General features: G+C 47.8%; 1 protein-coding gene across 1 annotated transcript in view; it reads right to left on the bottom strand.

Moving 5' to 3' along the window:
• LOC121860992 (fibrocystin-L-like) overlaps positions 1 to 26,170 on the bottom strand; it is a 38,496-nt gene that overhangs the window by 2,101 nt on the left and 10,225 nt on the right. Inside the window, exons 23-78 of the mRNA XM_042358423.1 lie at positions 25,915 to 26,036; positions 25,476 to 25,775; positions 25,193 to 25,322; positions 24,832 to 24,893; positions 24,486 to 24,607; positions 23,883 to 24,127; positions 23,287 to 23,472; positions 22,703 to 22,876; positions 22,200 to 22,377; positions 21,807 to 22,010; positions 21,492 to 21,616; positions 21,211 to 21,359; positions 19,926 to 20,869; positions 19,674 to 19,815; positions 19,407 to 19,524; positions 19,170 to 19,319; positions 18,603 to 18,780; positions 18,176 to 18,329; positions 17,845 to 18,004; positions 17,555 to 17,736; positions 16,903 to 17,069; positions 16,170 to 16,408; positions 15,739 to 15,893; positions 15,286 to 15,570; positions 14,887 to 15,059; positions 14,513 to 14,582; positions 14,087 to 14,249; positions 13,543 to 13,778; positions 13,107 to 13,256; positions 12,579 to 12,800; positions 12,129 to 12,226; positions 11,845 to 11,951; positions 11,610 to 11,703; positions 10,838 to 11,019; positions 10,151 to 10,269; positions 9,570 to 9,720; positions 9,242 to 9,375; positions 8,846 to 8,957; positions 8,452 to 8,625; positions 7,828 to 8,055; positions 7,461 to 7,628; positions 7,245 to 7,342; positions 6,824 to 6,946; positions 6,292 to 6,553; positions 5,907 to 6,126; positions 5,596 to 5,693; positions 5,319 to 5,468; positions 4,695 to 4,844; positions 4,307 to 4,455; positions 3,694 to 3,900; positions 3,246 to 3,515; positions 2,877 to 3,050; positions 1,636 to 1,890; positions 1,307 to 1,545; positions 843 to 975; positions 506 to 579 (exon numbers count right to left, since the gene is read on the bottom strand). Of these exons, the coding sequence (XP_042214357.1) occupies positions 506 to 579; positions 843 to 975; positions 1,307 to 1,545; positions 1,636 to 1,890; positions 2,877 to 3,050; positions 3,246 to 3,515; positions 3,694 to 3,900; positions 4,307 to 4,455; positions 4,695 to 4,844; positions 5,319 to 5,468; positions 5,596 to 5,693; positions 5,907 to 6,126; positions 6,292 to 6,553; positions 6,824 to 6,946; positions 7,245 to 7,342; positions 7,461 to 7,628; positions 7,828 to 8,055; positions 8,452 to 8,625; positions 8,846 to 8,957; positions 9,242 to 9,375; positions 9,570 to 9,720; positions 10,151 to 10,269; positions 10,838 to 11,019; positions 11,610 to 11,703; positions 11,845 to 11,951; positions 12,129 to 12,226; positions 12,579 to 12,800; positions 13,107 to 13,256; positions 13,543 to 13,778; positions 14,087 to 14,249; positions 14,513 to 14,582; positions 14,887 to 15,059; positions 15,286 to 15,570; positions 15,739 to 15,893; positions 16,170 to 16,408; positions 16,903 to 17,069; positions 17,555 to 17,736; positions 17,845 to 18,004; positions 18,176 to 18,329; positions 18,603 to 18,780; positions 19,170 to 19,319; positions 19,407 to 19,524; positions 19,674 to 19,815; positions 19,926 to 20,869; positions 21,211 to 21,359; positions 21,492 to 21,616; positions 21,807 to 22,010; positions 22,200 to 22,377; positions 22,703 to 22,876; positions 23,287 to 23,472; positions 23,883 to 24,127; positions 24,486 to 24,607; positions 24,832 to 24,893; positions 25,193 to 25,322; positions 25,476 to 25,775; positions 25,915 to 26,036 (10,054 nt within the window). The remainder of the gene's footprint in view (positions 1 to 505; positions 580 to 842; positions 976 to 1,306; positions 1,546 to 1,635; positions 1,891 to 2,876; positions 3,051 to 3,245; positions 3,516 to 3,693; positions 3,901 to 4,306; positions 4,456 to 4,694; positions 4,845 to 5,318; positions 5,469 to 5,595; positions 5,694 to 5,906; positions 6,127 to 6,291; positions 6,554 to 6,823; positions 6,947 to 7,244; positions 7,343 to 7,460; positions 7,629 to 7,827; positions 8,056 to 8,451; positions 8,626 to 8,845; positions 8,958 to 9,241; positions 9,376 to 9,569; positions 9,721 to 10,150; positions 10,270 to 10,837; positions 11,020 to 11,609; positions 11,704 to 11,844; positions 11,952 to 12,128; positions 12,227 to 12,578; positions 12,801 to 13,106; positions 13,257 to 13,542; positions 13,779 to 14,086; positions 14,250 to 14,512; positions 14,583 to 14,886; positions 15,060 to 15,285; positions 15,571 to 15,738; positions 15,894 to 16,169; positions 16,409 to 16,902; positions 17,070 to 17,554; positions 17,737 to 17,844; positions 18,005 to 18,175; positions 18,330 to 18,602; positions 18,781 to 19,169; positions 19,320 to 19,406; positions 19,525 to 19,673; positions 19,816 to 19,925; positions 20,870 to 21,210; positions 21,360 to 21,491; positions 21,617 to 21,806; positions 22,011 to 22,199; positions 22,378 to 22,702; positions 22,877 to 23,286; positions 23,473 to 23,882; positions 24,128 to 24,485; positions 24,608 to 24,831; positions 24,894 to 25,192; positions 25,323 to 25,475; positions 25,776 to 25,914; positions 26,037 to 26,170) is intronic.

Here is a 26,170-nt window from a genome sequence, read left to right as displayed (position 1 = left end):
TGGGTATGGGAGAGGAGGGTGGGTGTGAGATAGGAGGGTGGGTGTGGAAGAGGAGGGGTGGGGTGAGGAGGAGAGGAGGGTGGGGTGGAGAGAGGAGGGGTGGGTGTGGAGAGAGGAGGGTGGGTGAGAGAGGAGGGGTGGGTGAGAGAGGAGGTGGGGTGGGAAGAGGAGGGTGGGTGTGGAGAGAGGAGAGGGGTGAGGAGAGGAGGGTGGGTGTGGGAGGGGAGGGTGGGGGAGGGAGGGTGGGGTGGGGGAGGTGTGGGAGGGGTGAGGGTGGGTGGGAGAGGAGGGTGGTGTGGGAGAGGAGGTGGGTGTGAGAGGTGAGGGTGGGTGGGGAGGGGGGAATTATGAGTGTGTTGGTGTATTGGAGTGAGTGTGAGGGAGTGTAGAGTGTGTGAATGAGTCAGTTTGTGGAGGTGTGTGCTGTCTACTGCTGTCTATTCGATGTCTGTCTGTTGTCTGCTGTTTACTGATGTCTGTCTGTCTGTCTGCTGTCGTTACTCACGTTTTTTCTCCTGTCAACGAGCTCCTGTACTTCCTGTCACTCAGTAACTCGACGCTTCCTGTCATTGTCTGGCCCTGTGGGGAGAAAACAAGACGTGAGAGAGAGAGAAATAAAGAGAGACAAAGAGATAGAGAGAGAGAGAGAGAGAGAGAGAGAGAGAGAGAGAGAGAGACAGTAAACTTTTCTCCGTTAGTACAAAATATCAAAGCAAACAAATTAACTATCTCACCAGTTAGGTTAGAGACGAATCAGCTTATCTCTCCCTCCTTTCTTTCTCACACACTCTCTCTCTCTCTCTCTCTCACCTGTAGGCTTAGATGGTTCTTAATTATCTCACCTGCAAGACAGATGGTTCAACAGGTTCGCCAGAGTCATCGTCCACTAGGGTGAGGTTGAGTGAGAACACGTCCCCGGCCACCAGTACGTCGGGGTATACAGCCATCGTGAACACCACCTTCTTCTCCTGGGCCCTGTGGGTGTAGGAGGAGGGAGGTGGTGTTAGGGTCATCTTGTTGTTTACTTATCTGTCTATCTGTCTATTACTATTTATGGTGATCTGTCTGTGTTTTGTTTTCTCTCCGTCTCTCTATTTAGCTCTTTCTTTTAATGTGTGGAGGGATCGATAGATTGAGCGATGGATCGATAAACAGAAAGAATGAGACAAGGTTCGATGCTATCCAACACCCTCGAGTACCTGCTTGAAGGAGACGTCTAAGGGGGGGGGGTGACACGTCCGTCAATAGTACCTAATTGCAGGCGGCGTCGAGACTCAAAATTAAGAGAAGAGATTCTAGGACCTACCTGAAGGTGTTGTTAAGACCTATTGTGAGGGTTGGTGCGGTGTCCGGGTAAGTGAAGCTGAAGGAGAGGTTGTAGAGATCGCCGGCGGTGTCCACGAAGAGGTCAGTAAAGATGGCAGCCCCCTCCGTGTAAGGCACCGAGCTAGTCCCCAGGAGAGAGGCACCGTCGGGGCCTCCTTCAAGTGTGGCCGTTATCATCCAGGGGTCGCTGCTGTGACCCAGAGACTTTATTTTCGAGCCCTAGGAGAGAGAAGGTGAAGTGAGACCATGTAGTGAGTGTTTATTGTCAGAGAGAGAGAGAGAGAGAGAGAGAGAGAGAGAGAGACTCACCTCGCTATTCTGGACGGAGATGGAGGGTTGAGAGTCGAAGAGTGTGTAGGTGGTGATGGTGGCTGGGACGCCCTGTAATAAAGTGGCTGCCGAGGGGTGTTCAAAAGTCTGGGCCTGCAGGCTTTTGTTGAGGGCTTCCTGTTCTTCCTGTTGCTGTAAGTTGCTGAACAGTTCTTCTCCCTCGTTGACCTGAGTTCCGAACTCCTGCGTCGCCGGACCTGTTGGTTCCTTCGGGGGCTGAACGGGATCACTGACCTGAAATTTACGTAGTACATGACCGCTGTCCCTCAAGTTATTATCACATATCAGGTGTCATCGAGGACTCCAAACTCTCGGGTGATCTAAGTTACTGACTGAAATATGAATCATTCATCACAAATGTTTACTGACGATGCTAAGTTATTTAGAGAAATTAAAAACCAAACGGACTGTGAAGCGCTGCAAGAAGATTTCTGTCAACTTCGGGAGTGGTCAAAATAATGACTGCTAAGATTCAACGTCACGAAATGCAAGAGGATGCACCTGGGTCGTACCAACAATAAGGAGGCGTATCACATGTCCCAACGGGACGAAGAAACAGCATTAACGGAGACTGGATGTGAAAAGGACCTGGGTGTGTATGTTGACAATGAACTGAAGTTCTCGGACCATTGTGAGAAGAAGGTGAATCAAGCAACGAAACTAGTAGGGGCTTTCCCGGCTGGAGTACTGTCACCCCGTCTGGGCCCCGAGATACTCTAGAGACTGTCATGTGATTGAAAATGTCCAAAGGAAGGCCAGGAGACTGCTGCCAGCACTTCGGCACCTCGGGAACCATGAAAAACTAGAGCGCCTACAGTTGCCAAGCTTATACTATAGGCAGGAAAGGGATGACTAAATAGAAGTTTATAAACATCTCAGAGGACACTACTCAGTCAAGAGTGTTCATACCTGGAACTGGTGGACGCCCGCCCCACTACAGGTTACACAAGTCCAGAAAACTGTCAGGACAAACTTTTGGGAGTGAAAATTGCAAACTCTTGGAACAATTTGCCAGAGAGTGTTGTGACGGCACCGAGTGTGAGCTATTTCAAGACCAGATTTGACCAACACTGGAGCAGGTTCAGATACATTCAGGAACCCGTACATGCCCAGTAATTGCCAACAGTGCGTTACAGAGACGTGACCGACCACTCAAGCTGCTGACAGGTCGATCAGTGGTGAAGGGGATAAAGTAAAGTATCAGAGCAGGTGTACTGTACCTCTAATGAAGCGAGGGTGAGGTTACAGGCTGTACACCCATCACCCTGGAAGAGGTTGACGACCTTCACTACGGCGTTCAACAGGTCATCGTAGGTCAATTCTTGGCCACTGGAATTGCTGGCGGCAACGTTGTTTCCATCCTCGCTCTCGGCTGGGGCATTTCCCACCTCGAACTGTAGTGAGAAGGGCAAGTGCACACAGGAGTAAGTTGGGGATAGAGTTGAGGGATTTAGAACACACTGTTTGGCTGAGAGGAAATATGAAGAATATTGTTGTATGGAGAAGTTATCTTTTAGTAACAAAGGCCCAAATGTTACCAATTTTCTATACTGGGAATATAACAAAACAGAACTTGCAAGAGTTACTACCTGATATTGCACTGTTTCGGTAGAGCTCCTTCTGCGCCTTCTCCCGGAGTCCTCGCGGATGATATCAGCGACCCTGATATTCTCAGAGGACACTCCCAGGAGGTCGGCCATGTTCTGTACGATATTCTCGTCGTAAATTTCGTCTGGGCTGACAACGAGGCCGGTGGTGAGGATGACGACGGGTGATGTCTTGATGTCGATGACGTGGCCGCCGCGGATCACAAGATGGAGGAACTTCTCAGCCCTCTGCAGGTAGTTGGTGCCTACAGCCTGTGGTGACGTGAGGGAGAGAGGTGGTGCTGGTGAGATCAGGTAAGGAAATTTGTTTACAGAGATGTACGAGTACAGTATATAAGCATGAAACCGACTTTTGTATTACTTTTGTATTATTGACAGTTTGGATGGACGTGGATATACACAAGAAACTCGTCTCCCGACAAGAACCTACGTCAGTGAGTGTAGGGAAGTACTGCTCTGGGTTGTTCGGGTCCTCGGGGAGCAGCTGGTACTTCGGTGGGTACTTGGTCGTGTCTATGTTCGTGGGTGGTACGTAAGTATCGTCCACGTACACGTCGTAGCGCTGCGTCTTGGGGAAGAAGAGACGCACCACCACCATCTCGCTGGGGTGGGCGTGCAGCAGGTGGAAGCGGATTACCTGTAGGTGCAACAGATGGTGGTGGTAAGGTGTCTCAGGGCGCGACAGGTGATGGAAAGATTTATTCAACGTACTAACTCACTCTCCCTTAGACATGTATATTCCTTACAAGTATCCTCACCAATACACCCTTCTTATGCACCTCCTCTATGCCTCCCTGTACCTCCTACCTGTAAGTGGTCCATCTACTCCTTCCTACACTTATACAGTTAAGGATCTCTACTCTAGGTCCTCCTTCTTGAGAGGGTCGTCTACACCTCCTCTGGTTTGTGATCCTCCAGGTTTTGTGGCCACTAAGTCCTCAAGACTCCTACTCTCACCCCCCGACCTGTGAGGACTCTTCCCTTCTATATTTAAGGAACCTCCAGCTAGTGGGTGTCCTCCGTGGGCCCTCCAGACCTCCTACCTGTGGAGGGGTGCCGGTCATGGCCATCTCGTAGATGGTGTCCACAGCAACGACGGAGTAGAAAGTCGATATACGCTCCTGGCAGGTGTAGCCCATACACCAGCCTCGGTCCATGGGGCCGTTCACCAGGTCCACGTAGCCGTTGGTGCCTGGTGGTGCAGGAGGACATCGTCAGGGCATAAGTGTGGTTACAGGAGAACACATAACGGTTTGGTGTACAGAGAAAGTTTCTAATAATAGACTGTAAGGTGAACATGTCTTTGAACTTTAGACAATAAAGAAAGTAGAGAGAGTAAGCTTTATGTTAAGTGTCAATAAGATAAAGATACTGAGGACGAAAATGTAAGTTGGAGTCACTGAACATAACAGTTATTAAACTGATAGTCACCTGGGTTAGCGATGAGGGCGATGGGCGAGACGCGGCGGATCTCTGTATCGGAGTCGAGACTCTCGAAGACCAACATGCGGTGACGGAGGTTGGTGCACCTCCACGCCTGCCACGCCGCCATCTGGGTGCACGACTCGTCCCTTATGATACCTGCGGCATCCAGCCAGGGTCAACAAGGGTCAGGAGCATCCCAGGTGCCTACTATATTTACGTAGCTACGAGAGTTAAAGGACTTGGAAAGTTAAATAATACCTATGAGGCCAGAGTGGTGGAGGACCAGAGGCCACCACCACTCACCCAGAATGAATTCAACTGTGGCTAAAAGAAGAATCATCTTTATTGACCCTTTAAAGCTCGTCCTCGAATAAAGCCTCGAGGATGAAGTCAACAGAGGTCGCACCCGAACTGATACGTAATGAAAAACTTGAACTTAAGACAAGAAAATGAAGAGGAAGCCACAAGAAGGTTAAGGTCTTGTCTGCCAATAGAAAACTTGCCCTTCACAACCTCATGAAAATTTGTTTTCATGTACCACTAAGCTTCCCAGGTGAACAGAAGTCAACCTACTACAGTGTGGCACAGGACTAGGCCAGTGAGATCACGTGATATCAACTCTCAGCTCACCTTTGTTGGGGAACTTCTCAGACGCGGGGATCTGGGAGCCATCAGACCGCTGCTTCAGTGAGACGGGGATCCTGTAGTCACCGACGCCGTGGGACCTGTCACCGTCCCACTCGTGCTCCGCCTCCGAGATCGCCGTCGCGTTTACCGACCCTGACGAAGAGGTGAGATTTTTATATCGGTTCTACACACACTACACCCTACACCCATAAACTCACCCACTCTACACCCTAACACCCAGGAAATCACCCACTCTACACCCTACCACCCAGGAACTCACCTAGGAGAGAGCCATCCATGTCTTGCAGCACCACCTTCTTCAGACCATCACAGTCCATATCAACACAGTCGGAGGGGTTGACGCGGCCCAGGTTAGCTCTGTGGGAGGAACCAGTCAAGTGTGAACGTAGAGACCAGCCTGAGTTATGAGGTGGACACGTATACTATGAGGACTATGGTGAGGGATAATGAAGGAAAGATAGGGAGAGAGAGAGAGAGAGAGATAAAGATCCAGACAAGCAGACAGACAGACAGACAGACACACACAAAGAGACAGACCATAAACAACAAAACCACACCACCAAGACTCACCTGTGGAAAAAGAGGTAATTATCCTCAGGTGTATCAACAAAAGTGAGCTCGCTAGTGAACACAGGATGGATGCCGTCGTCAGATTCCTTGTTGGTCAGGATTGCAACGTCATGTCCACAACTACGAGTGCCGAAGCTAACAAAGATGACATTGTTGACGTAGGTGGCACCGTAAAGGGCCGGGTAACTGGAGGCCTCATTGAACTTGTGTTTGGGTGCCACTGTGAAGAGTTTGGTGGTCATGAGTCACGGTGTATCGTATTACAACCGACCACAACAAACTTACTATTCACAACGTATCGTAAGAGAAATTATAAAAAAACACCTTACACAGGAAACATTGTATTCACAGTGTATCGTACTACAATCGACCACAACAAACTTACTATTGGTGCTAGACATGAAGGAGGCGAACAGGAGGCCGGTGTTACCATCATCCACACCTCCTTTCCAAAAGACGTCGTGGAAAGACTCATAGGTGTCCTGGAAGCTGGAAGTAGAATCATGGTACTCACAGCTGTAGGAGGGAGATGCCCCGACCATCAAGCTATTCTCAATAATGGCGGTCTTGGGGAAAGCTTGGTGGGTGAGGGCAGGAGGGGAGTACACCAGTGGATTCACCCCAAGCTTACTGTCGACGACCATCACCTGAGAACGTGGGGATTAACATATTGGTTAGCTCTGATAGGGATTAGGGACATTTCTAACACAATAAAAAGCCTAAGGGACATTACTCACAGACTAAATGCATCAACAACACCCCTAAGAGACTAACACAACTACTTATGCAAAACCGAATCACTATACGACGCCATTTTATCTCACTCAGACTGAAATAACAACAACAATCCTTTATTTGAGTATAGGACCTCGTAGGATCAGGATATACGTGTCGTAGAAGGGGGTGTATATCCTTACGTCTGAGAGGATGAAGCTGGCGTAGTGTTGCATGTAGAAAGCGGTATCCCACACCCTCCAGGCGTAGAAGTCATTGAGGCGACGACATTCATCTGCTGGCCCATTTCCTCCCTTACTCCAGAGCTGAGGGAGGATAGGTGTGCAGGTTAGAGTGTTAGGAAGGACAGATGTAGAGGTTAGAGTACCAGTGGGGACAGGTGTGTGAGAGTACCAGGGAGGACAGGTGTAAAAGTGTTAAAGTGGGACAGGTGTCAATATAATTACCCATAAGACAGATGTTTTACAGATAGATCAAAATAACTTCATCTTCCTTGTAAAATTAACATCAAAATAATAAGATCCACGAACAACAAGACACACAACCTCCTGGATTAACACACGCCAGTAAACACCAACACCTCCTTCGTCAGGATAATCTCACCAGGACGCCGAAGGTAGCAGAGTGGACTTCATTGTTGCTCCAATTGGTGGGGTCCTCACAATACTCTCCATAGGTCCTGTAGCCAGCCTGTTCCGATCCTGAAAATAACCAGATCATCATTATTTCCTCCTTGTTTCCCTTCCTTACCACACAGACAGACAGACAGACGGACAGAGAGAGACACATACATACATACACACGGACGCGGGAACTCACCAGCCACTACATTGTCTTCTAGAACTGTCCCTGAGGCTTTATTGAGATCGAATCCACCAAACCAGTCCAAGTTCTGTGACTCCTCGCGGCCATTGTAGGTCCCAGGGAAGAGCATGACGGAGATGAGGTTGTCTCTGAAGGTGTTCTCCGCGCTGTCGTCCCTGATGCCTGAGGAGGAACAAGAGAGAGGAGTTAGTAAGAGGTAGAGGAATACGTGCTTGTAAGAGAGATAGAGACAAAGAGAGAGAGAGAGAGAGAATAGGGGAGATAGAACAAGCAAGTGTGGGTTTCTGTTCAGTAAGACAACCCACACAGATGGAAATAAGATCAAATTCAATCTTTCTCAGCCCATTCAGCCCACACTTACCAGAGCCCACGGTGTGATAGACGACGCTAGATTCTACAGTGATGTTGTCGGAGCCGAAGAACCCGAGCGCGGCGTTGTAGTTCACGTTGAAGGAGCATTTCTTGACGTAGTTTGAGCCGTCGTCTACCCCGAGGCCGTGGAAGGCGAGGGAGAAGCGAGGATCGTCAGTGTCCGTGAAGCCAAACTGACCGACGTTCTTGAATTCTACACCAGAGAGCTTGGCACGACCTAGGGGAGATAAAATGGGAGTTAGGTCAACGTGTGTGTGTGTGTGTGTGTGTGTGTGTGTGTGTGTGTGTGTGTGTGTGTGTGTGTGTGTGTACGTGTGTGTGTGTGTGTGTGTGTGTGTGTGTGTGTGTGTGTGTGTGTGTGTCTGTGTCTGTGTGTGTACGTGTGTGTGTCTGTGTGTGTGCGTGTGTCTGTGTGTGTACGTGTGTGTGTGTGTATGTGTGTGTCTGTGTGTGTAGTTTTAAAAGTACTCAACACTTTCACTTACCACCTATATGACTCATCCACGCACCTCAACCCCTCATCCACCACCTATTTGACTCATCCACGCACTCAACGCCAATAAGACTCATCCACACGCACTCCAATCCTTCATCCACCAGCTGTTATACTCACCCACATAATCCACACCATCCTCATTGAATCGGGAGACGAGGATGCGGGCGCCGAAGCTGTCTTGCTGTAGGTCAGGGTAGTCATTCCCTTCTATGACGATATTGTGAGTGAGTAGACCGACCTCACCCGCCAGTGTGTAAGTCCTTGTGGTACCCGTCACTGTGTGGGTCTCACCTGTCGAGGACGCCAAGGAAGGTGATGTTATAATTGAAGAGAGAGAGAGAGAGAGAGAGACATCCAAGGGCGCTTCTCACTTATTAGAACAGCGATGAACAAGCATATGAGCAAATAAATGTCGTAGCAAAGAACAGACCAACAGTTCGAACACCTAGAAAGAAAACGAACAAGTCTGAAAGCTATTAGAGAAAACGAATAAAGTTTAAGGGTAACTTACCTAGATGGTCGTAACTCAGAGGGCTGTCGAGGGTTAGGACAGACCCAGATACACCCGTCACTGTCCTCACCTCTGTCTCCAACGCTTCTTTCCCAGTCGCTGTCACCATAACCTGTGGGATATGAAAGATGTTAAAGGTTACGTTAATGGCTTATAATGGACAACAGAAGGTTCAGAACTGTTAGAAATGGCGGGAAAACATTATTAAAACGTCATAAACTTGAGTTATAGGTGCCAGAGAGGGTAATTGATGAGGCCAGATGTAATCCAAGTGATAGTTAAGGGGCTAAGGGTATAATTAATAAGGTAGATGGAGAGTTAAAGAGTTAGAGAGGGAGTTAAGGGTAGTTAGTGAATTATAAATCACTAAAGGAATTAAGGAACAAATCTACATACCTCTTTGTTGAGCCATGAGGCGCTGGCGGGCTGAGCAAGCGTGAGCTGGGAGTCTCCTGCGGTGGCTGTGGCTCCTAACTTGACCCAAGTCCTCCCTGTTACCTGCCCGTGGAGGGACAGCTGCCCGAACACACCTGTAAACATACGACTGGGTCACTACAGGTGTTAGAATGACCTCATCTATGTAATTTAGTGACAAAATCACCGCGGAGATAATTGAACAGGTGTAAATAGCTGATTAAAAATAACCTAATGTTCTATAAACTTACCTATTAACTTACCTATGACTTTGTTTATGATTTACCTAAACCCATGCCTTCACACTTACCCACAGCCTTCCAGCCCACACTCGGTACGCCGTTGGGCATGGGCATGTCAACGTTGTCTGGGTCATTAGGGTCAAGGGTGCCACGGAGGACGATGTTGAGGTTATTGGTGAAGGGCGACTCCTCTGAGAACCCGGCCACCACACTGCCACCCTGGAGGAGTGCCAAGTCAACATCTATTACTTTAATGCCAAATAAACAAGTATTGATTCTCTTGAGTGCCAAAAAAACCCTGCTGTACTTCTCTTGAGTGCCAAAATAACCTTCTGTCCCTCTCTGGAGTGCCAAGTAAACCTATAGTGCCTCTCTGGAGTGCCAAGTAAACCTATAGTGCCTCTCTGGAGTGCCAAGTAAACCTATAGTGCCTCTCTGGAGTACCAAGTAAACCTATAGCGCCTCTCTGGAGTGCCAAGTAAACCTTCTATATCCTAGTGCCAAATGAACCTTCCATTATAGTGCCACATGAACCTTTACTACTCTACAGTGCCAGATAATAACCATTTACTCGACAGTGCCACTCACATAGGGTCACAGGGCACACCATCAGGTTCAGAGTACCCCCAGGTAAGTTAGTGTCCCTCACCTGTATGTAAATGATGGTGGTGTTGAAGACATGGTCCATGGTGTCCTCAAACTCTAGAGTACCATAAACTCGGACACGGCCTAATGGAGGGGTCACGGTGTCCACAGTGACCCACATGCCTGAAGAGATAAACACACGTGTCCAGATTATGTCCAAGAAGAAGAGCTAATTAAGGTGGGGGTGGGGGGGGAAATGTCCAATACGTGTCCTAGAGAAGAAAATTACTCATTTAAGATTGTTCTAGATGTCCTTACATGTCCCTAAAAAAAACAAGAACAAATTTCACGTTATTCTACAGTAAATGTCCAATTATGTCAAAAAAACACCAATTACAGATTATTTTTAGTGTCCACGTGTGTCCTAACTGAGAGGCTGACACGGTGATCTCGGGATGGTTCAGGTGACGTTGTAATCTTTTGATGTCCTGAATAAGACAACTTGGTGTCCTATTAATATCTATAAGGAATATATTTCTCAACTCTTACCATGACGTCACAAATCTCACCCTGACGTCATAAATCTTATCCCTGACGTCACAAATCCCCTCCTCATGTCACAATTTTCCCTCTGACGCCACAACTCTCACCCTGACGTCACAATTCCCACCCTGACGTCACAATTCCCACCCTGACGTCACAATTTTTCACCCTGACGTCACAACTCTCTTCCTGACGTCATAAATCTCACCTTGGGGAATGACAATCTCGTCTCCTTCTACAGGTAACCCATAGACACTCTCAGACGGGTGGCCTCCGGATCCCACAGGTACCTCCTTCCAGGTCTCTACGTCTGACCACTTAAACGTGACACTTGGCCTCCCCGTGGGTACAGGTGGAGGTGTGGGGAGGATACAGTCTGTGTATTTACACCTGAAAGGAGACCAACACGTTGTTATTCATGGGTAACAGGTATTAATGGGTGGGCTATGTATTAAGGGACAAGGTAAACAGAACAGGTGTTAGGGGGAGTCTACTGGGGGACAATGTAAACAACAGGTGTTAGGGGGTAAGTCATGTACTGGGGGACAATGTAAACAACAGGTGTTAATAAACGAGCTGTGTACTAAAGAACAATGTAAACAGATTAGCTTTAAGGGAGCAATATACTATTAAAGTGATCTAGTGTTTACTGAGGTGCAATGTAAACACACAACATCTGTAGGAATAGGAATTAGTGTTTACCCAGTGATGTAAACAAGACTAGAACGCGTGTTTCTTCCAAGTTTAAACCAAAACAGACTCACTAGTTTACCCTAACAGTATAGCCAGACAGATACTAATTTAGACAGTGTAGCCAGACAGACGCTCAACCCAGACAGTGTAACCAGACATACACTCAACCCAGACAGTGTAACCAGACATACACTCAACCCAGACAGTGTAACCAGACATACACTCAACCCAGACAGTGTAACCAGACATACACTCAACCCAGACAGTGTAACCAGACATACACTCACCTGTACACTCCGAAGTCAATTCGTCTATTACTACCTGCACTTCTCTCGTCAAAGATGGCTGACCTACGCCTCTCAGTTGCTACATTATTCGACACTGTAACATACAATAGATAGATAGATTAGATAGATAGATTATATAGAATTAGATATTATCATAGTTATATATGTAGGTAAAGTGTCGCCTCCTTCCTACTTACCCCTCAGTAGGTCAAGCTCGGCCCCCTCCCCCACTTACCCAGATAGGTCATGGTGCGTGTGTCATTATTCCAGTAGTAGTCACCATGGAAACCTGTGGTCGAGTCAGGTATGGTGTCGCTGCTGTTCCTCTCAGTGTTGGTCGTGCTGCGTGAAGGAAGACACGGCAAGTTAGATCGAGCTGTTAATACGTGTGATTGTTGGTGATTGTGGAGGGGTTATTTACGACTGGGGGGAGTGTTGTGGGGAGTTATTTACGAAGATTAGGGTGTTCTAAGGAGGTAATTAACGATCACCATCAACAGGAGAGAAGGGAGTGGTTACCTGAAGCCATCTGGTTGTTGAATAAACTCGTGCTGGACGTAATAGTAATCACCAGTGTCAACAAAGCGAGTCTCAGCCGTGTAGGAGAAGTTGGTGATCTGTCGATGATTTAAAGCACTTGTCAACACAGGTCAATAATGTCAACCTGAATTAAATATTATCGGGTTATTTTTTGGGGGGTTGATTTTTCATCTTGTGATTGAGATTTATGGATAGGATAGTAATTTAGATGTTATTTTTAATAGTTTATGGGTCGTTTGATATATTTTCGGGAGTTTAGTTTATTTTAAGAGATGTCGGAGCTCTGGTTAGGATTTTATACGTCAACAAATGTCAATAATTTTTTTTTTGGGGGGGGTGGGGTAGGGGGTAGGTTCTTGTCTCAAAAACTCGTCTCATAAGTTAAGCTCAGAGATAACCAAATCCTCATCTCACACAAACTCATCTCACCTGTGCCGAATCATCAAAGGTCCAACCATACGTCTCCCCCGTGTACAATATCCCCATCCAACCTTCCGTAGTCAATCTCTTCACCATATACGGGACGGTGGTGCTGCCGTGTGTATTGGAGACGACCAGGTTGTTTCCTTTAAGAGATTCTGGTTCGATGTTGGGTCCTTTAACGTTGAAGCGAAGGAACCGGAAGCTATCAGAACACACGGAGCCTGGAGCCTGTTGGTGGTAGGGGTAGTGGTGGTGGTGGTGGTAGTGGTGGTGGTGGTAGTGGTAGTGGTGGTAGTAGTGGTAGTGGGATAGAGAGAAAATAGAATTAGATGGAGATAATAATGATGACACACACACACACACACACAAACACACACACACACAAACACACACACATACATACACACACATAAACACACACACATACATACACACACACATACTGTACATACATATAGAGACTAAAAAAAATACTCAGAAAATAAAACACAAAGACAGACAGACAGACAGACAGACAGACACCCCTTAACTTACCGCTGGGTTGACAGAGAACTCGGCCACGTCCATCTGACAGTCGGACCGGGGTAATATGCCCATAGACGGTACCACACTATTCTCTGGAGACCCTGACAGAGACCCGTCAGCATCCACCCAAACCGTCTCGTGTTCCCACTTAAACTTGAGCTGTAGGAGACAAAGAGACAGAGAGATAATAGACAGTAGGAGGTGAGAGAGACAGAAAGATGGGAGGAGGTGAGAGATAAGAGATAGGAAGTAACTCCCTTCAAACACCTATATCACCTAGATGTCTCAAAACCTCGCCTAGGAGTCCCAAAACCTCACCTAGGAGTCTCAAAACCTCACCTAGGAGTCCCAAAACCTCACATAGGAGTCCAAAAACCTCACATAGGAGTCCCAAAACCTCACCTAGGAGTCCCAAAACCTCACGTAGGAGTCCTAAAAACCTCACCTTATTGGGAGAGTTGACGAAAGATAGCCCCTTCACCTGGGACTTGAAACCACCTTGGAACACTTTACACTGAGAGCAGCCTGACAGTGCCGCACATTGGCCATTGTCGTAGTTGACGAACGTGGTGTTGGCGATGCTGAAGCGGTACTTCTTGGGGGCGACGATCCCACTGGTGTCATCGTCGCATTTCTCCGGCGTGAGGGACGAGTAGCCCACCACCAGGGAGTCGAACACACCTACAGGAGGAAGAGGAAGATGGAAATGATGAGGGGAAGGAAGAGGGGGAGGTGGAGGATGTAAACAAATGAATGGAGAAGAAGGAAGAGAGAAGGATGTAAAAGAGGAAGAATGAGGAAGAAGATGATGAGGAGGAAGAGAAAGAGTAAATGGAGACATAAACAGAAGATAGTGATGATGGTGATGGTGTTAAAATAAGACTATAGAAACCAATTATTAATCTCCCAGTAAAACAAATCTATCATAACTAGAAACCACCCTTCCCCACCCACCCCCCCACCCACCACCCCCGTCCCCAGTCACTCACCAGCTCCATCGTCGAGACCAAAATTTCCAGAGACCTCAACCATCTCGAGACCGGCCTTCTGGTTATCCAAAGCCACAAAGTTATGGAACTGTAAGGCGCCTCCAATCACCGCCTCTGCACCCCTGTCACACCTCCACACCGTGAAGTCATGCCAAGCCGCGACCTGTAGTGATGAGGGAGGTAGTTTGTGAGGGAGGTAGGTTGTGAGGGAGGTAGGTTGTGAGGGAGGTAGGTTGTTAGTGATGGTTGTAGGTTATAAGTGTTATGGCCGTTCGTATTAAATTTCCAGCTGAATACATAAAAATAGTGAAAATATCCTGATAAAAATGAAATTAAAGAAAACGGATATAAATTAGATGAAAGAAAACTTAATTATTTTTTAATGACTAACTTAGGTATATCAACTAATGTCAAAAGAGTAAGCACCTTGTTTCCACCTCCACAGTCACGCGTTTTGGGGAAGTAGCCATCCATGGAGAAGATCCAGAGACCGTACCTGTCGGAGATCAATGTCTTATTATCACACAGAGACCATAAATGGAGATGATGATGAAAAAATAATCCTATTAAGAGACAAAATATATCAACAAAAGCTCGAATAGTTCCGTCATTATCAAACTTTTTCACTTCCAAGCCGAGAGGTGAATAATCTATATTAATCCACAACAAATATAAATAACTAATATCTATCGTATAAAATCATACTATTTAGATTTTCGAGACAATAAAAATACCCGAGTTTGTGGTTTTGTTTTGATTTTAGAACCAAGAATCGTAAATGAAATCTGTACTCAACAAACCTTCCGAGAGAGTGAGCAGTGTTGTTGTAGAATTCTCCCATGAGCGCGTTGTTCTGGCAGTAGGAGGTGGTAGCTGAGGGTCCTGATGGATGACGCTCCAGGCGGTACCAATAGCCGAAGTGCGTGCCTCCTGCTGCAGCGTTGTGTCTCACGATGTTGTTGGGATTTACCACCTGTAGAAGGAAGTAAATATATTCTTTGGCTGTCTCTAATATCAGTTTAAGACCTCGACAATATCTTCAGTTTAAGACTTCAACAGTTTCAGCTTAACACCTGTCAATATCTTCAACTTAAGACCCCTTCCTCAATTACTATAACACACCTGCCTACCAGACGCAAGACGAATCAGGACATCATCACAAACTGACCTATTCTCACGAAGGAAACGCTAAGACTCACCCAGAACGATGAAGGCGTCACATCAACGTTGAGTAGAGAGGAAGAGCTACGTGTGTATATGGCTAAGTTGTACTGAATGACGTTATGTTGTTCGATGCCATCCTCAGTGAAAATAGCGTGGCCCATGTTATCGTATACCACGTTGTGCTGTATGGTGAGGTAGTCGGCAGCGTGGATGGTGATGGCGCGGTTGTAGGTGCGGTGGACAGCACACCCGCGGATGTATGAGGTGCTGACGTTCCCCACCAGATGGAAGTGAAGCGGGTAGCGACCAAGCTGGAAGGCCTGTGATCCAAGGAGTGAGAAGGTGTTTGAATAATGTATCCTTATGACATGTTGAAAATGACCTCAGTCTTATTTGATCCGATCAACTTACACCATCTGACTGGCTAATGAACCTTACTTGACTTCCTATTGACTTCACACCTGAACATATGACCTGCGTGACCTTACCTGACCCGCCTCGGTGACCTCGACGTACTCAATACGGCCGCTGACGAGGTCTTGGCTGGGGTACTTGCCGAAGATCATGACCACCGCCCCAAACTGATCACTCCCAATTTCCTCCCCAAATTTGCCGTTGAAGCAAGATTGTGTCTGGAACTGACCTGAAGGAGGCGGCGAAGAAGCAACATGTTAGTGGATGGATGGTTCAGGGTTCAGTGGATGGAGGGTTTGGGGTTCAGTGATTGGAGGGTTCGGGGTTCAGTGGATGGGTTTAATACGTTCTAGATCTGTCAAAAGGAACCTTAAAACTGTAATCAGGAATGAAATTGATGATGAATTTGAAGCAAGTAGACAAGAGCAAACAGAAACAAGTCATTGTATTGTCTACTATGATGAGATGTATCGTAAAACATATTATGTCCCTCACACACACTCACCTGGGTTCCAATTTTCATCACATAGTTCAATGGTGTCTGTGAAGTCTGAGTTGATGGCTCCCCGGATCTTGATGTTTCTGGTGAGGAGACCAACCTCTGCACGGGTCTCCACAACACGTCCTCCAAGAGTCTGCTCCCGGGAGATGTGTTCGTACTCCAGCGCCTCCGTCAGGGTGATGGTACGGCCGTCCCCTGATACGGTGTCAATGGTTCGTACCTCATTCTCGTTTTTCATGAATCTTTGAGTGATGGAGAGACGATGTTAATATTGTTGTTGTTGTTATGAGAAAAAAAATGGCTTTTATCATTATTATTAACCCAAAAGTCAACACTAATTATTTTTTCTCGCATCTGTTGAAAGCGTCAAGTCATGAAGGACAGTGAGCGACTCTAAACTGACTCTAAACTGATTTAGTCACTTAAAGGTAACAGTGAGGAACAGTTACCAGGTGACCAACAGTGACACCAACATAACCAGTGACTCCGGAAGGTTAATGTCAGGTTTATGTAAGTTCGTCCCATTTTCTAGTAGTTGTGTTAATAGGAATTATGTCACTAAGCAGCAGCAGCAGCAGCAGCACGATCGGGTAGGATGGGTCAGTATTAATTTATTAAGACCAGCCTGAGGTATAATATGGAACTTTATAAATAACAGCAATACTATGAGACAACCGACCCCTTGAACTCCTCTTGCCAGCTCCCCTCCTCCCTCCCCCCTTCATCCCCTCCTCACCTCCTCTCAGTAGTGGCTATGACAATCTGGTCTCCAGCCTTCCAGGTGACCGGTTGTTTGAGGGTGATGGAAGTGTCTCCAGGTGATGCCTCGGAGGCCAGGTGTGTCCAGGTAACAGGTACAGGAGCCCCGTGGAGCTCTAGACTTCCTTCACGGACTGCCAGAACCTGAGGAAAAAGAACCTCGGTCAGTACGTTCATAAAAAATAAATATACCAATTATATCCAGCCCCTCCTAACCACCCTCCCCCCCCATGGTATAGTTCCTGTCGTACTTTATCACTATTTACTTCCTTCATTCCTCTTCTCTCCTATAACTCTCAGATCTCTCAAGTCCTCCTCACCAGCCACACAGCTTACGTCTCTCATACCTTAAATATGGCCGGGTCACATGTTGGTTATGTTACCCTTCATAGGATGCTGTCATGGCTGCCTTTCTACACCCACCAGAGTGTTCAGTGGAAAAGAAAATGGTAAATGACCCTCAGACACTTCTATAGACTGCCAATAAAAGTTCCTCTCCTGATCATCTCCTTTTAGACGGTAAGGAAAGGACTTCTATTGACCTTAGACAGTAGATAGAATCTTAGACGACTTACAGAAGGTCCTAGTCACCATCGACCCAGACGGTAGGTAAAAGACTCCTCCCTGACCTTAGCACCGTAGTGAGGTAGTTCGGTGGACTTGGTGTTGCCGTGGAGCTCTATGGTAGCCTGGCCTAGGTAAGGGTCGTCCTCGGAGCCCACGTTGAGAGAGCCGCCCTCCACGATCAGGATGTACTCAGCCTTCAGTGTGATCTCGCTCTGGGCCTCTTGGTCGAATACCACGTGTCCTCCTGAAGGCGATGACGGAGGAGGTTAGTTTAGGTTAATCCATGTCAAGTTAGGTTAAATTAAGCCAGGTTAGGTTACATTAGGACTTATTTAAGAAATATAACCCTCACCCTTGATCAGCAACATCTTAAGAACCTCGGTAGACTGGTCCATTAGGATGGTCTGGCCCTCCTCAATGACCACCAGCTGGCCCTCAGATGGCACTGGTCCTCCTCCCCACGTATAGATTGAGCTCCAGCGGTCAATGTAGAAGAAGGTGCCATCGTTGCCCTGGGGATGAGATGTGAGAGTAAGGAAGAGGGAGAAGAGGACTACCTAACTCCTACATGGATTCAGGAGTCCTATTGTGTATGAACCTCTGTCCTATGTGGCAGTGATCAGGGAATCTACTCGAGTCTTGCCAGTTGTTAAATATATCAAAACACAAAACAAACAACTGACCGTGCTAGTAGAGAGGCCGTTGGAGGGGACGTCGACGAGGACAGGGAAGTACCCGGGTCCCTGGTGGGCCTCCGTCGTGCAGGTAATCTGTGAGGTAGTCTCTGTATTCACCACACACTCCGACCCTCCGATGGTCACCTTGTTGCCGCTGGCTCTGTCCAAACCACCACAACACCAAAGGTAAATATGGGTCTATTGTTGACGTCTCTCTCTCTCTCTCTTCCTACTTAAGCTACCCTCTCTTTCTCTCCTCTTCCCCTTGTCTCTTCTTGCCCCTCCTCTATCTCCCTCTCTCCAATACAATCCTGAGGAATGTTTCGGATCAATTGTTCGAGAAAGGTTCAATATAAAGGTTCCAAGCAGAGGTTCAGAATAAGACAGTGACTCCTAACGATACTTCCACCCAGACGATTATATTGGAACTTACGCAAAGCCAGTGCCAGTGATAGTGAGGAGAGTGCCACCTGCAGTACCACCTCTAACGGGGGAGATGGCAGTGACGACGGGGGTGAGGGAGGCGTCGTAGGTGAAACTGTTTGTGAGGGTGTTGGTCGAACCGTCGGGATTAGTTACCACAATGTCGCAGGTCTTGGTGCCGCTGCCATCTGGTGGAGGAGGAGAGAGTTAGTCCGTGTGTCAACGAAGCTAAATACAACATTAACGGAATCGAACACCTGTAGGGGAGGGGAGTTGAGACAGCAATGACGTCACACATGTAAATAAACAAAGACACGTGGTAGGATAGAGGAATTATGTGGTGGAATGAGTTGATGACTGTAGAGTGTTAGTGTTTGAGGATCTCCAATAGGACTGTCAAGAGGTGTTAACTGACGACAGACTGTATGACTGTATCTAGATATAAGAACTGACTGTTACTAAAAATATCTGTGAGAATTGACTGTCCACAAACCTGAACTACCAATTTAAGATTCTATCAACAACTCTCAACTGAATTCTATCTAAGAGCTAACTGATCAACTGAGAGTCAACTTACCATCCACTATAGCGGGGGCAACGCACACGAGGGTGGTAGAGGAGTTGAAGTTAACGGGGTCACAAAGTTCACCACAGAAGGTCACTCTAGAGCCTCCTGAGGGGTCAAATCCTTCCCCAGTCACTGTGACCTCTGACCCACCGAAACTTCCTGTGGGTGAGAGACAGGTCAATAAGGTCATACATACACACATACATACATACATACATACATACAAACATACATACATACACTGACCTGTGCTGGGGGTCACGGAGGTCGCACTGAAGACGTAGGAGACAGTGACCTCGTTTGAGTCACCATAAGTAGAGTCCCTGACGATGACCCCGTGTGACCCTCCCACTAGGTCAGGGGTCTGGAGGAGAGAGAGAGAGAGAAAGAGAGATGTTATAATGCTCTTCTATCAATAAAACAAAGTATTCAGAAGGTAATGAACAAATATAATCTCTCTATCTATCTATCACACACACACAACCAAGGGAGAAGTATTCAGTGTGTACTTACGGTGCAAGTGACAGCTGTAAGGGAGGCAGTGATGACGGTGCAGGAAGTGCCATCCACCAGGACCTCGGGGGTAGTGCCAGAGGGCTGGAGGTTAGCGCCCTCTAAGGTCAAAGTCGTCCCTGGGGTCACGCCCGTGGAGGGTCTGTGAGGAGAGAGGGATGGTGGTGAGAGAGAGAGAGAGCAGGCTGTGTTATGCCTCAATAAGTCACCAGGAATCAACAGACATTGTCAACACAGATGGCCAAGACTCACGTGATGGAGGTAAGACCGGGCGTCTTGGTGTCGTCGTAGGTGAAGGTCGGGGGAGGACTGACGGAGGCGGTGCCGGAGGTGATGGTGACGGACACGGTGCCGGCGGTGTGGGCGGAGGTGCGGCAGGTGAGAGAGGTGGTCGTCTCTGTCTCCAGGTGACACACAGCACCGTCCAGAGTCACGCTCACCTCCCCGGGGTTGAAGCCTGTGCCTGCGATGGTCAGAAGGGCGCCGCCGTGGACACTGCCCTCGGCCGGAGTCAGGGAGGTCACTTCGGGGGCCACGGTGACCTGAGATGCAGCAGAGTCAACAGAAGCGTCGCCAAGACCCTCTATGGCGACGGTGATGTCATAATTGCCTGCAGGGATGCCAGGGGCGTCGCAGATGATGGTAGTGTCGGTGACGGAGGTGGGTGAGCAGTCATAGGAGGGAAGTGGGTCCGCCTGTCGCTTTACTCGAGTTACTCGTGCCAGGTGGTCGTCAGGAGAGTCTAGCGTGGCACGGTTGGTGCCGCCAACACGCCAGGCTCCCAGCTTCTTGGTCTCGGTGAACGTCCTCCCGGAGGTCTTTGTGAAGTGACCCCAGAAGGCCGAGTTGGCGTCCATCTTGTCGAAGAGGTGAGACTGGACCTTAGGACGGTAGGAGCTGCGGGTTTCTTCTGCGTCCTCGTCGTAAACACCCACCTCGTCGTCAATCAACACGTCCTCCTCTCTAGGCACATCCTCCTCCTCCTCCTCCTCCTCCTCCTCCACCTCTTCCTCCATACTTCTCCTTCGTCTTCCAGCCACGGGGTTGAGAGTGACAGTGACCTTGGCGTCGTCAGTGCCAAACTTCAACCCGGTGATGGTAATGGAGTCACCTGAGACACTCACCCCGCTCACGGTGGGTGTGGCTGCCTCGGTGAAGCTGAAGGTGGAGTCTGACACGTCGCTCACTGCCTCTACCTGTAGGAGGGAAGACCTTTGTTACAGCCAACTGTCTTGTTACCTCTGTCTCTCTGTCTATCGCCTTACTGTCTATTTGTTTCGTTATCTCTACCTATTTTTGCATGTATGTAAGTCTCCCCTCTGCAAGACTTTGACATTCACTTAACCCTCTAGTAGGACTCCAAGGCTGTCTAGATCCTACGTAGGACTATACTTTTCCTGTCCTCAACTAAAGGATCCTGGGGGGTTCTAAATCCCCATAAGGCTCTAAAACCTCCCTAGACCTCATATAGGATACTCAAGGATCTCCCAATTCTTCTTATAAGGATCCCAAGAGCCAGGAAGTAAAGATATCCTACCCCTGAAACGTAGACGGAGAGGGGGACGGTAGAGGCAGCAGTAGGGATGGTAGTACAGGTGATGGTTGTGGCACTGATGCTGGTCACCTGGCACTCTACGGCACCCAACCTCACTGATGCCACCCCATTATAGCCCTTAAGACCAGTACCTGTGTAAAAGGTGAGATAAGAAAATACCTGTTAATGAAGAGAAGAAATTACTTGTTCTTCACCTGTAATTATCAACATCTATTGTCATTAACACCTGTATGACGTGTTTATAATGTACAGGTGTTACATACCGGTAATAGTGATGGTAGTTCCCCCAGCTACTGACCCCTCCGTCGGTTCAAATGAGGTCACCACAGGTACCACCGTGACCTGACCTTCGCTCTTGAAGTTGACAATGTTGGTGAGAGAGTTGCCCCTGAGGAGGTGTGACTTAGTGTTACTTAAGATAGGTGTTATTTAGTGCTACTTATCAAAGGGTTAAGTTAATATTGCTTTATTTTCAAGGTAGATTATTTTTTCTTTCGTTTCCGTTTAGTAGAATTATTTCATTTGATCAAACAGGTAAACGGACAGACATGTAGACAGGCAGACAGACAGACACTCACCTGTTCAGCACGGTGACCAGGACGGGATAAGGGCGGACAGAGAGGATGTTCTGCAGGTCGTCGAGGACACAAGTGACGGAGTCGTTGGAGGAGGCGCTGACGGTGCAGGAGGCAGGACCCACTGTTACTAAAGTCTGGCAGGGGGAGGCACCGAACCCTTCTCCTTCTATAGTCAGTGTCACCCCGGACCTTACCTGTATGGCACTGTGGAGAGGGAAGGAAGGAAGGAAAGAAGGAAGGAAAGAAGGAAGGAAGGAAGGAAGGAAGGAAAGAAGGGAGTTAATTTTATTCATAGTTTCATAGTTTAGGAATTTTTCATTTTGGTCAGGTGAAATAAACTGAAGTGTCTAAACTTCAGGTGAGCTACACAACCAAAACAACACTCTATCTTACCTAACCCCGACAACACTCTCGGTACCGCTGGCAGTAAGTCGGGTAACAACAGGTGTGAAACAGGTGTCGCTGACGAAGTACAGGTGTTCTGCGTCGGGTGGTGAAGGCGCCGTAGAGGTACAGCCGTTCAGAGGCTCAAGCAGGATTGGGACGCATCCGTTCACTGTGACGACCACACCTGTATCGGGGAGGCACAGGTGTTAGGGTGATGAGTGAGTGATCATGTAGAGGAGAGGGGAAGAAGGAGGAAGGAAGAGGAGGAATGGTAGAAGGAAGAGAAGAAGAACGAGGAACAGGAGAAGGAGAAGGAACAAGAGAACGGACGAAGACAAGGGGGGAAATGAGGAGGAGAAGGAGGGAAAGAAGAAAGGATAAAGGAAGAAGAGGAGGAAAAGAAGAGAAGGAGGAGACACGAAATATTTCACACTTGCACAAGAGAAAGAAGCAGACAGACAGACAAACAGACAGACAGACAGACCTTGACCCACTTCACCCTAACTCACCATCACCACTGGGGTTAAACTCGGCCGCGACGCCTCCGAGGGTGAGTGTAACCTTGTAGATGTGATTCTCGGGCTTCACCACGTTGATCTGACCACTCATGACCAGTTTGTCGGACACGGGGTCACCAGCGTAGTAGTAGGTGCCCTCGTGAGGGAAGTACACGGTCATGGAACCTGGGCAGGAGACGAGAGTACATGTAAACTGGTGATAAACAAGGGTGTAGACACAAGCTATACGCACACACACACACACACACACACACACACACACCTGTAAACACAAGAGGTATACAAACACACACATCGGCAGAACCCTTGTGAAACTTTCCTCGTGTCGTACGTGGACCAATCAGGTGTATTGTCACATCAGAAAGTGAGAACATCAACTATGACCTCCCGTGACCCCTGTAACCTCATTTACTCTTCCTGTGACCTCCCGTAACCTCCTATGATATCGTATGACCCCCATGTGACCTATTTTAACCTTCTGTGACCCTCTGTAACCTTTTTTAGCTTCCCCGTGACCCCCTGTGATATCATTTAACCTCCTGTGACCCCCCCAATGACCTCTGGGTACTACTAACCTGCAGGAGTTGGGGAGCCGGAGTGGAAGCCGGAGCCGTCGTAGGTGAAGGAGGTCGAGGAGACGGATTGGAAGATGTTGTGCCGTAGAATGGAGAACTCGTCCTTCTTATTCCATTGCCACGTCATGCTGTCCCCCTCACGAGCCTCAACTAAACGGGGACTCCAAGCGAACCCAACGCCATAGCCTGTCACGGTACACACACATAGGTTATAGAAATACACACACACACACATAGGAATCGTTCGCCAGGATTTGTGTTCACATATAAGCCACATCTGTCATTCGCTGAGGGACGTTTACTTGTACACGGAACGAACTACTGAGGATTGCTACTGGGTGTTCGTTCGTTCGTTCCAGTTAAAGATCAGAAGGTGTTGAGGGGAGAGATGTTTATTTAGTTGATCATCAAGACAGTCATGATCACAACAGTCATCACTAGTTACAGTTACAGTCACTATTATCTACAGTCATCACCACTCAGCCACCACCACTCACAGTCATCATCATTTATATTCATCACCACTTACAGTCACCACCATTTACAGTCATCACCATTTACAGTCATCACTTACAGTCATCACAGTCACCACTTACTTGGATCGGTGCCCATGTTAGTAACGACGTGATTGACTGGGGTGAGGAGGACGGCACAAGTGACCTCTGTATCAGAACAGTCCGTGACCTCACACTTGGCACTATCCCCGAGGTCAACTTCTAATAAGGAACAGTTGGTGCCAAAGCCCTGACCCTTCAAGACCACAATGGTACCACCGTTGACTGACCCCTTGAGTACCGATGACCCCGTGATTACCAGGGTATAGGTCACCGATACGTCACCACTGTAGGGAAGAAAGGTCAAAAGAGGTCAGAGGTCAACGTCTGTACTTAAATTCTCCTTCATATGACTTTCGACCATAAGAAACCCTCAACTCCATTGTAAACACAGGCATAGGTTCTCACTAAGATCTAATCACCATTGTAAACAAGATACATATTGCCAACAAGGCCTCCTCACCATTGTAAGTAAATCCACGTATTCCCATTGATGTCTGAGCACCAATGTAAACAAACCCACATGTTCTCGTAGACATCTGAGCACCAATATAAACAAACCCACGTGTTCTCATAGATGTCTGAGCACCAATGTAAACACCAGCACGTCTTCCTAGGAGCAGGTGTAAGGGAAGGAAGACCTACCTGGCGAAGCCCTGGGCACCTGTGTAGACGGTGACGGGGTAGAGACCAGGTGTCAGGGTTGGAGAGGTACAGGTGATGGTCGTCTCATCCCACGACACCACCTCACATGTTGATGACCCGACCTGTACACGAGAGAGGATTTTAGACAGGTAGATAGATGGATAGACAGATAGATAGATAAATAGGCAGATAAATGAATAGATAGATGGATAGACAGATAGATATATGGATAGGCAGATAGATAGATATATGGATAAACAGATAGATAGATGGTGAGGTGGATTAATGAACAGACGTCAACAAGGTAAAATAAAGGTAAAACTAATTAGCTAACTCATAAACTCACCTTAACATAACCATTAGTGTCAGATCCAAAAGATGACCCTGAGATAACCAACTCTTGACCTCCTATGAAAAAAAAGAGTAAATAAACAAATGAATAACGATATGCGTAGATAAACAAAGAAAATTAATATATAAATGTTATAAACTGGATACGTAGATATGTGAAGAAATTAATAAATAAATAGTGACCTCCAATTGATCTTTTAGTAGTAGTGACCTTTGACCTTTGCTAATGAGGTTAATAAAATGTGTACATGTCTTAGGTAATAATGTATGTTTTCTGTGTACATATCGGGGAGGGTCATGTATACATGTTCATGAAAGTGTACGTGTGAGGTGATTGTGTACATATGATTACTCACCTGTCACCGAGAGAACAGAGGGAGAGGCGGAGGTGAGAGAAGCCGAGAGGGAGGCGTCGTAGGTGAAGGAGCCCGACAGAGTGGCTGAGAGAGACCCCACCGTTACCACCACGTCCACCACACTCGCCTCCTGATGGTGTAGCAGTAGAAGGAGGAGGATAAAGAGGGGAGTCACATGTCAGTTATGTATGTCAGATTCAACACGTCAGCCACAGAACGTCAGCCACAGAACGTCAGACACACATCGTCAGCCATTCATAACTCAATTCATACACCAACTCACCGCGGCTGAAACCAAACAGGTGATAGATACACCGTCAGCGTCTCCTACAGGTACACATTCGGCTCCACCCAGCATCACCACTCCGTCCCAGGAACTAGTCGACGATGAAGGGAACCCTGTACCTGAGATCACCACAGTATAGCCTCCACCAGTACCTCCTGTAGTAGGGGTGATGGCGCTGACGGTGAGGGGGACGGTGTAGGTGGTGGCAGCTCGGGAGGAGGTCAGTGCCGCTCCTATGGGCTGCATAGTTAAGGTGACGTCGTGTTCCCCGGCGTGTAGCTTGACGGTACACGTTACCTGAGGGAGGTGTGGTAATTAGGAATACCTGTAACTGTATAACCCAAAAGACAGTCATTATGTACCCCTGTGTGTGTCTGTCAATGAGAACAAACACGTGTCTGTCTGTACGTAAGTTGTGTGTTGCGGAGTGACGTACCTGGGTGGGCGTCACGGTCGTTACGGTACACTCGTTGCCTCCCAGTGTGACGCGGTAGTCGCTCGTGACGGTACTTGTGAAACCTGAGCCCGTCACCGTGATGGTGTAAACACCTGTCCCATCTGTGGACGGGAGACGCACCTGTAACACCTGTACCTTAACACCTTTAATTACTGTATCTATGATCCTTAACACCTGTAGCACCTGTCCTTGAGACCCATAACGCCTGTAATAAGTACTCTGGGAGGTACTTACC

This window comes from Homarus americanus, unplaced genomic scaffold (genome assembly GCF_018991925.1).
Source record: "Homarus americanus isolate GMGI-L3 unplaced genomic scaffold, GMGI_Hamer_2.0 scaffold52806, whole genome shotgun sequence".
Lineage (NCBI taxonomy): Eukaryota > Metazoa > Arthropoda > Malacostraca > Decapoda > Nephropidae > Homarus > Homarus americanus.
This window is presented reverse-complemented; position numbering and strand designations above follow the sequence as displayed.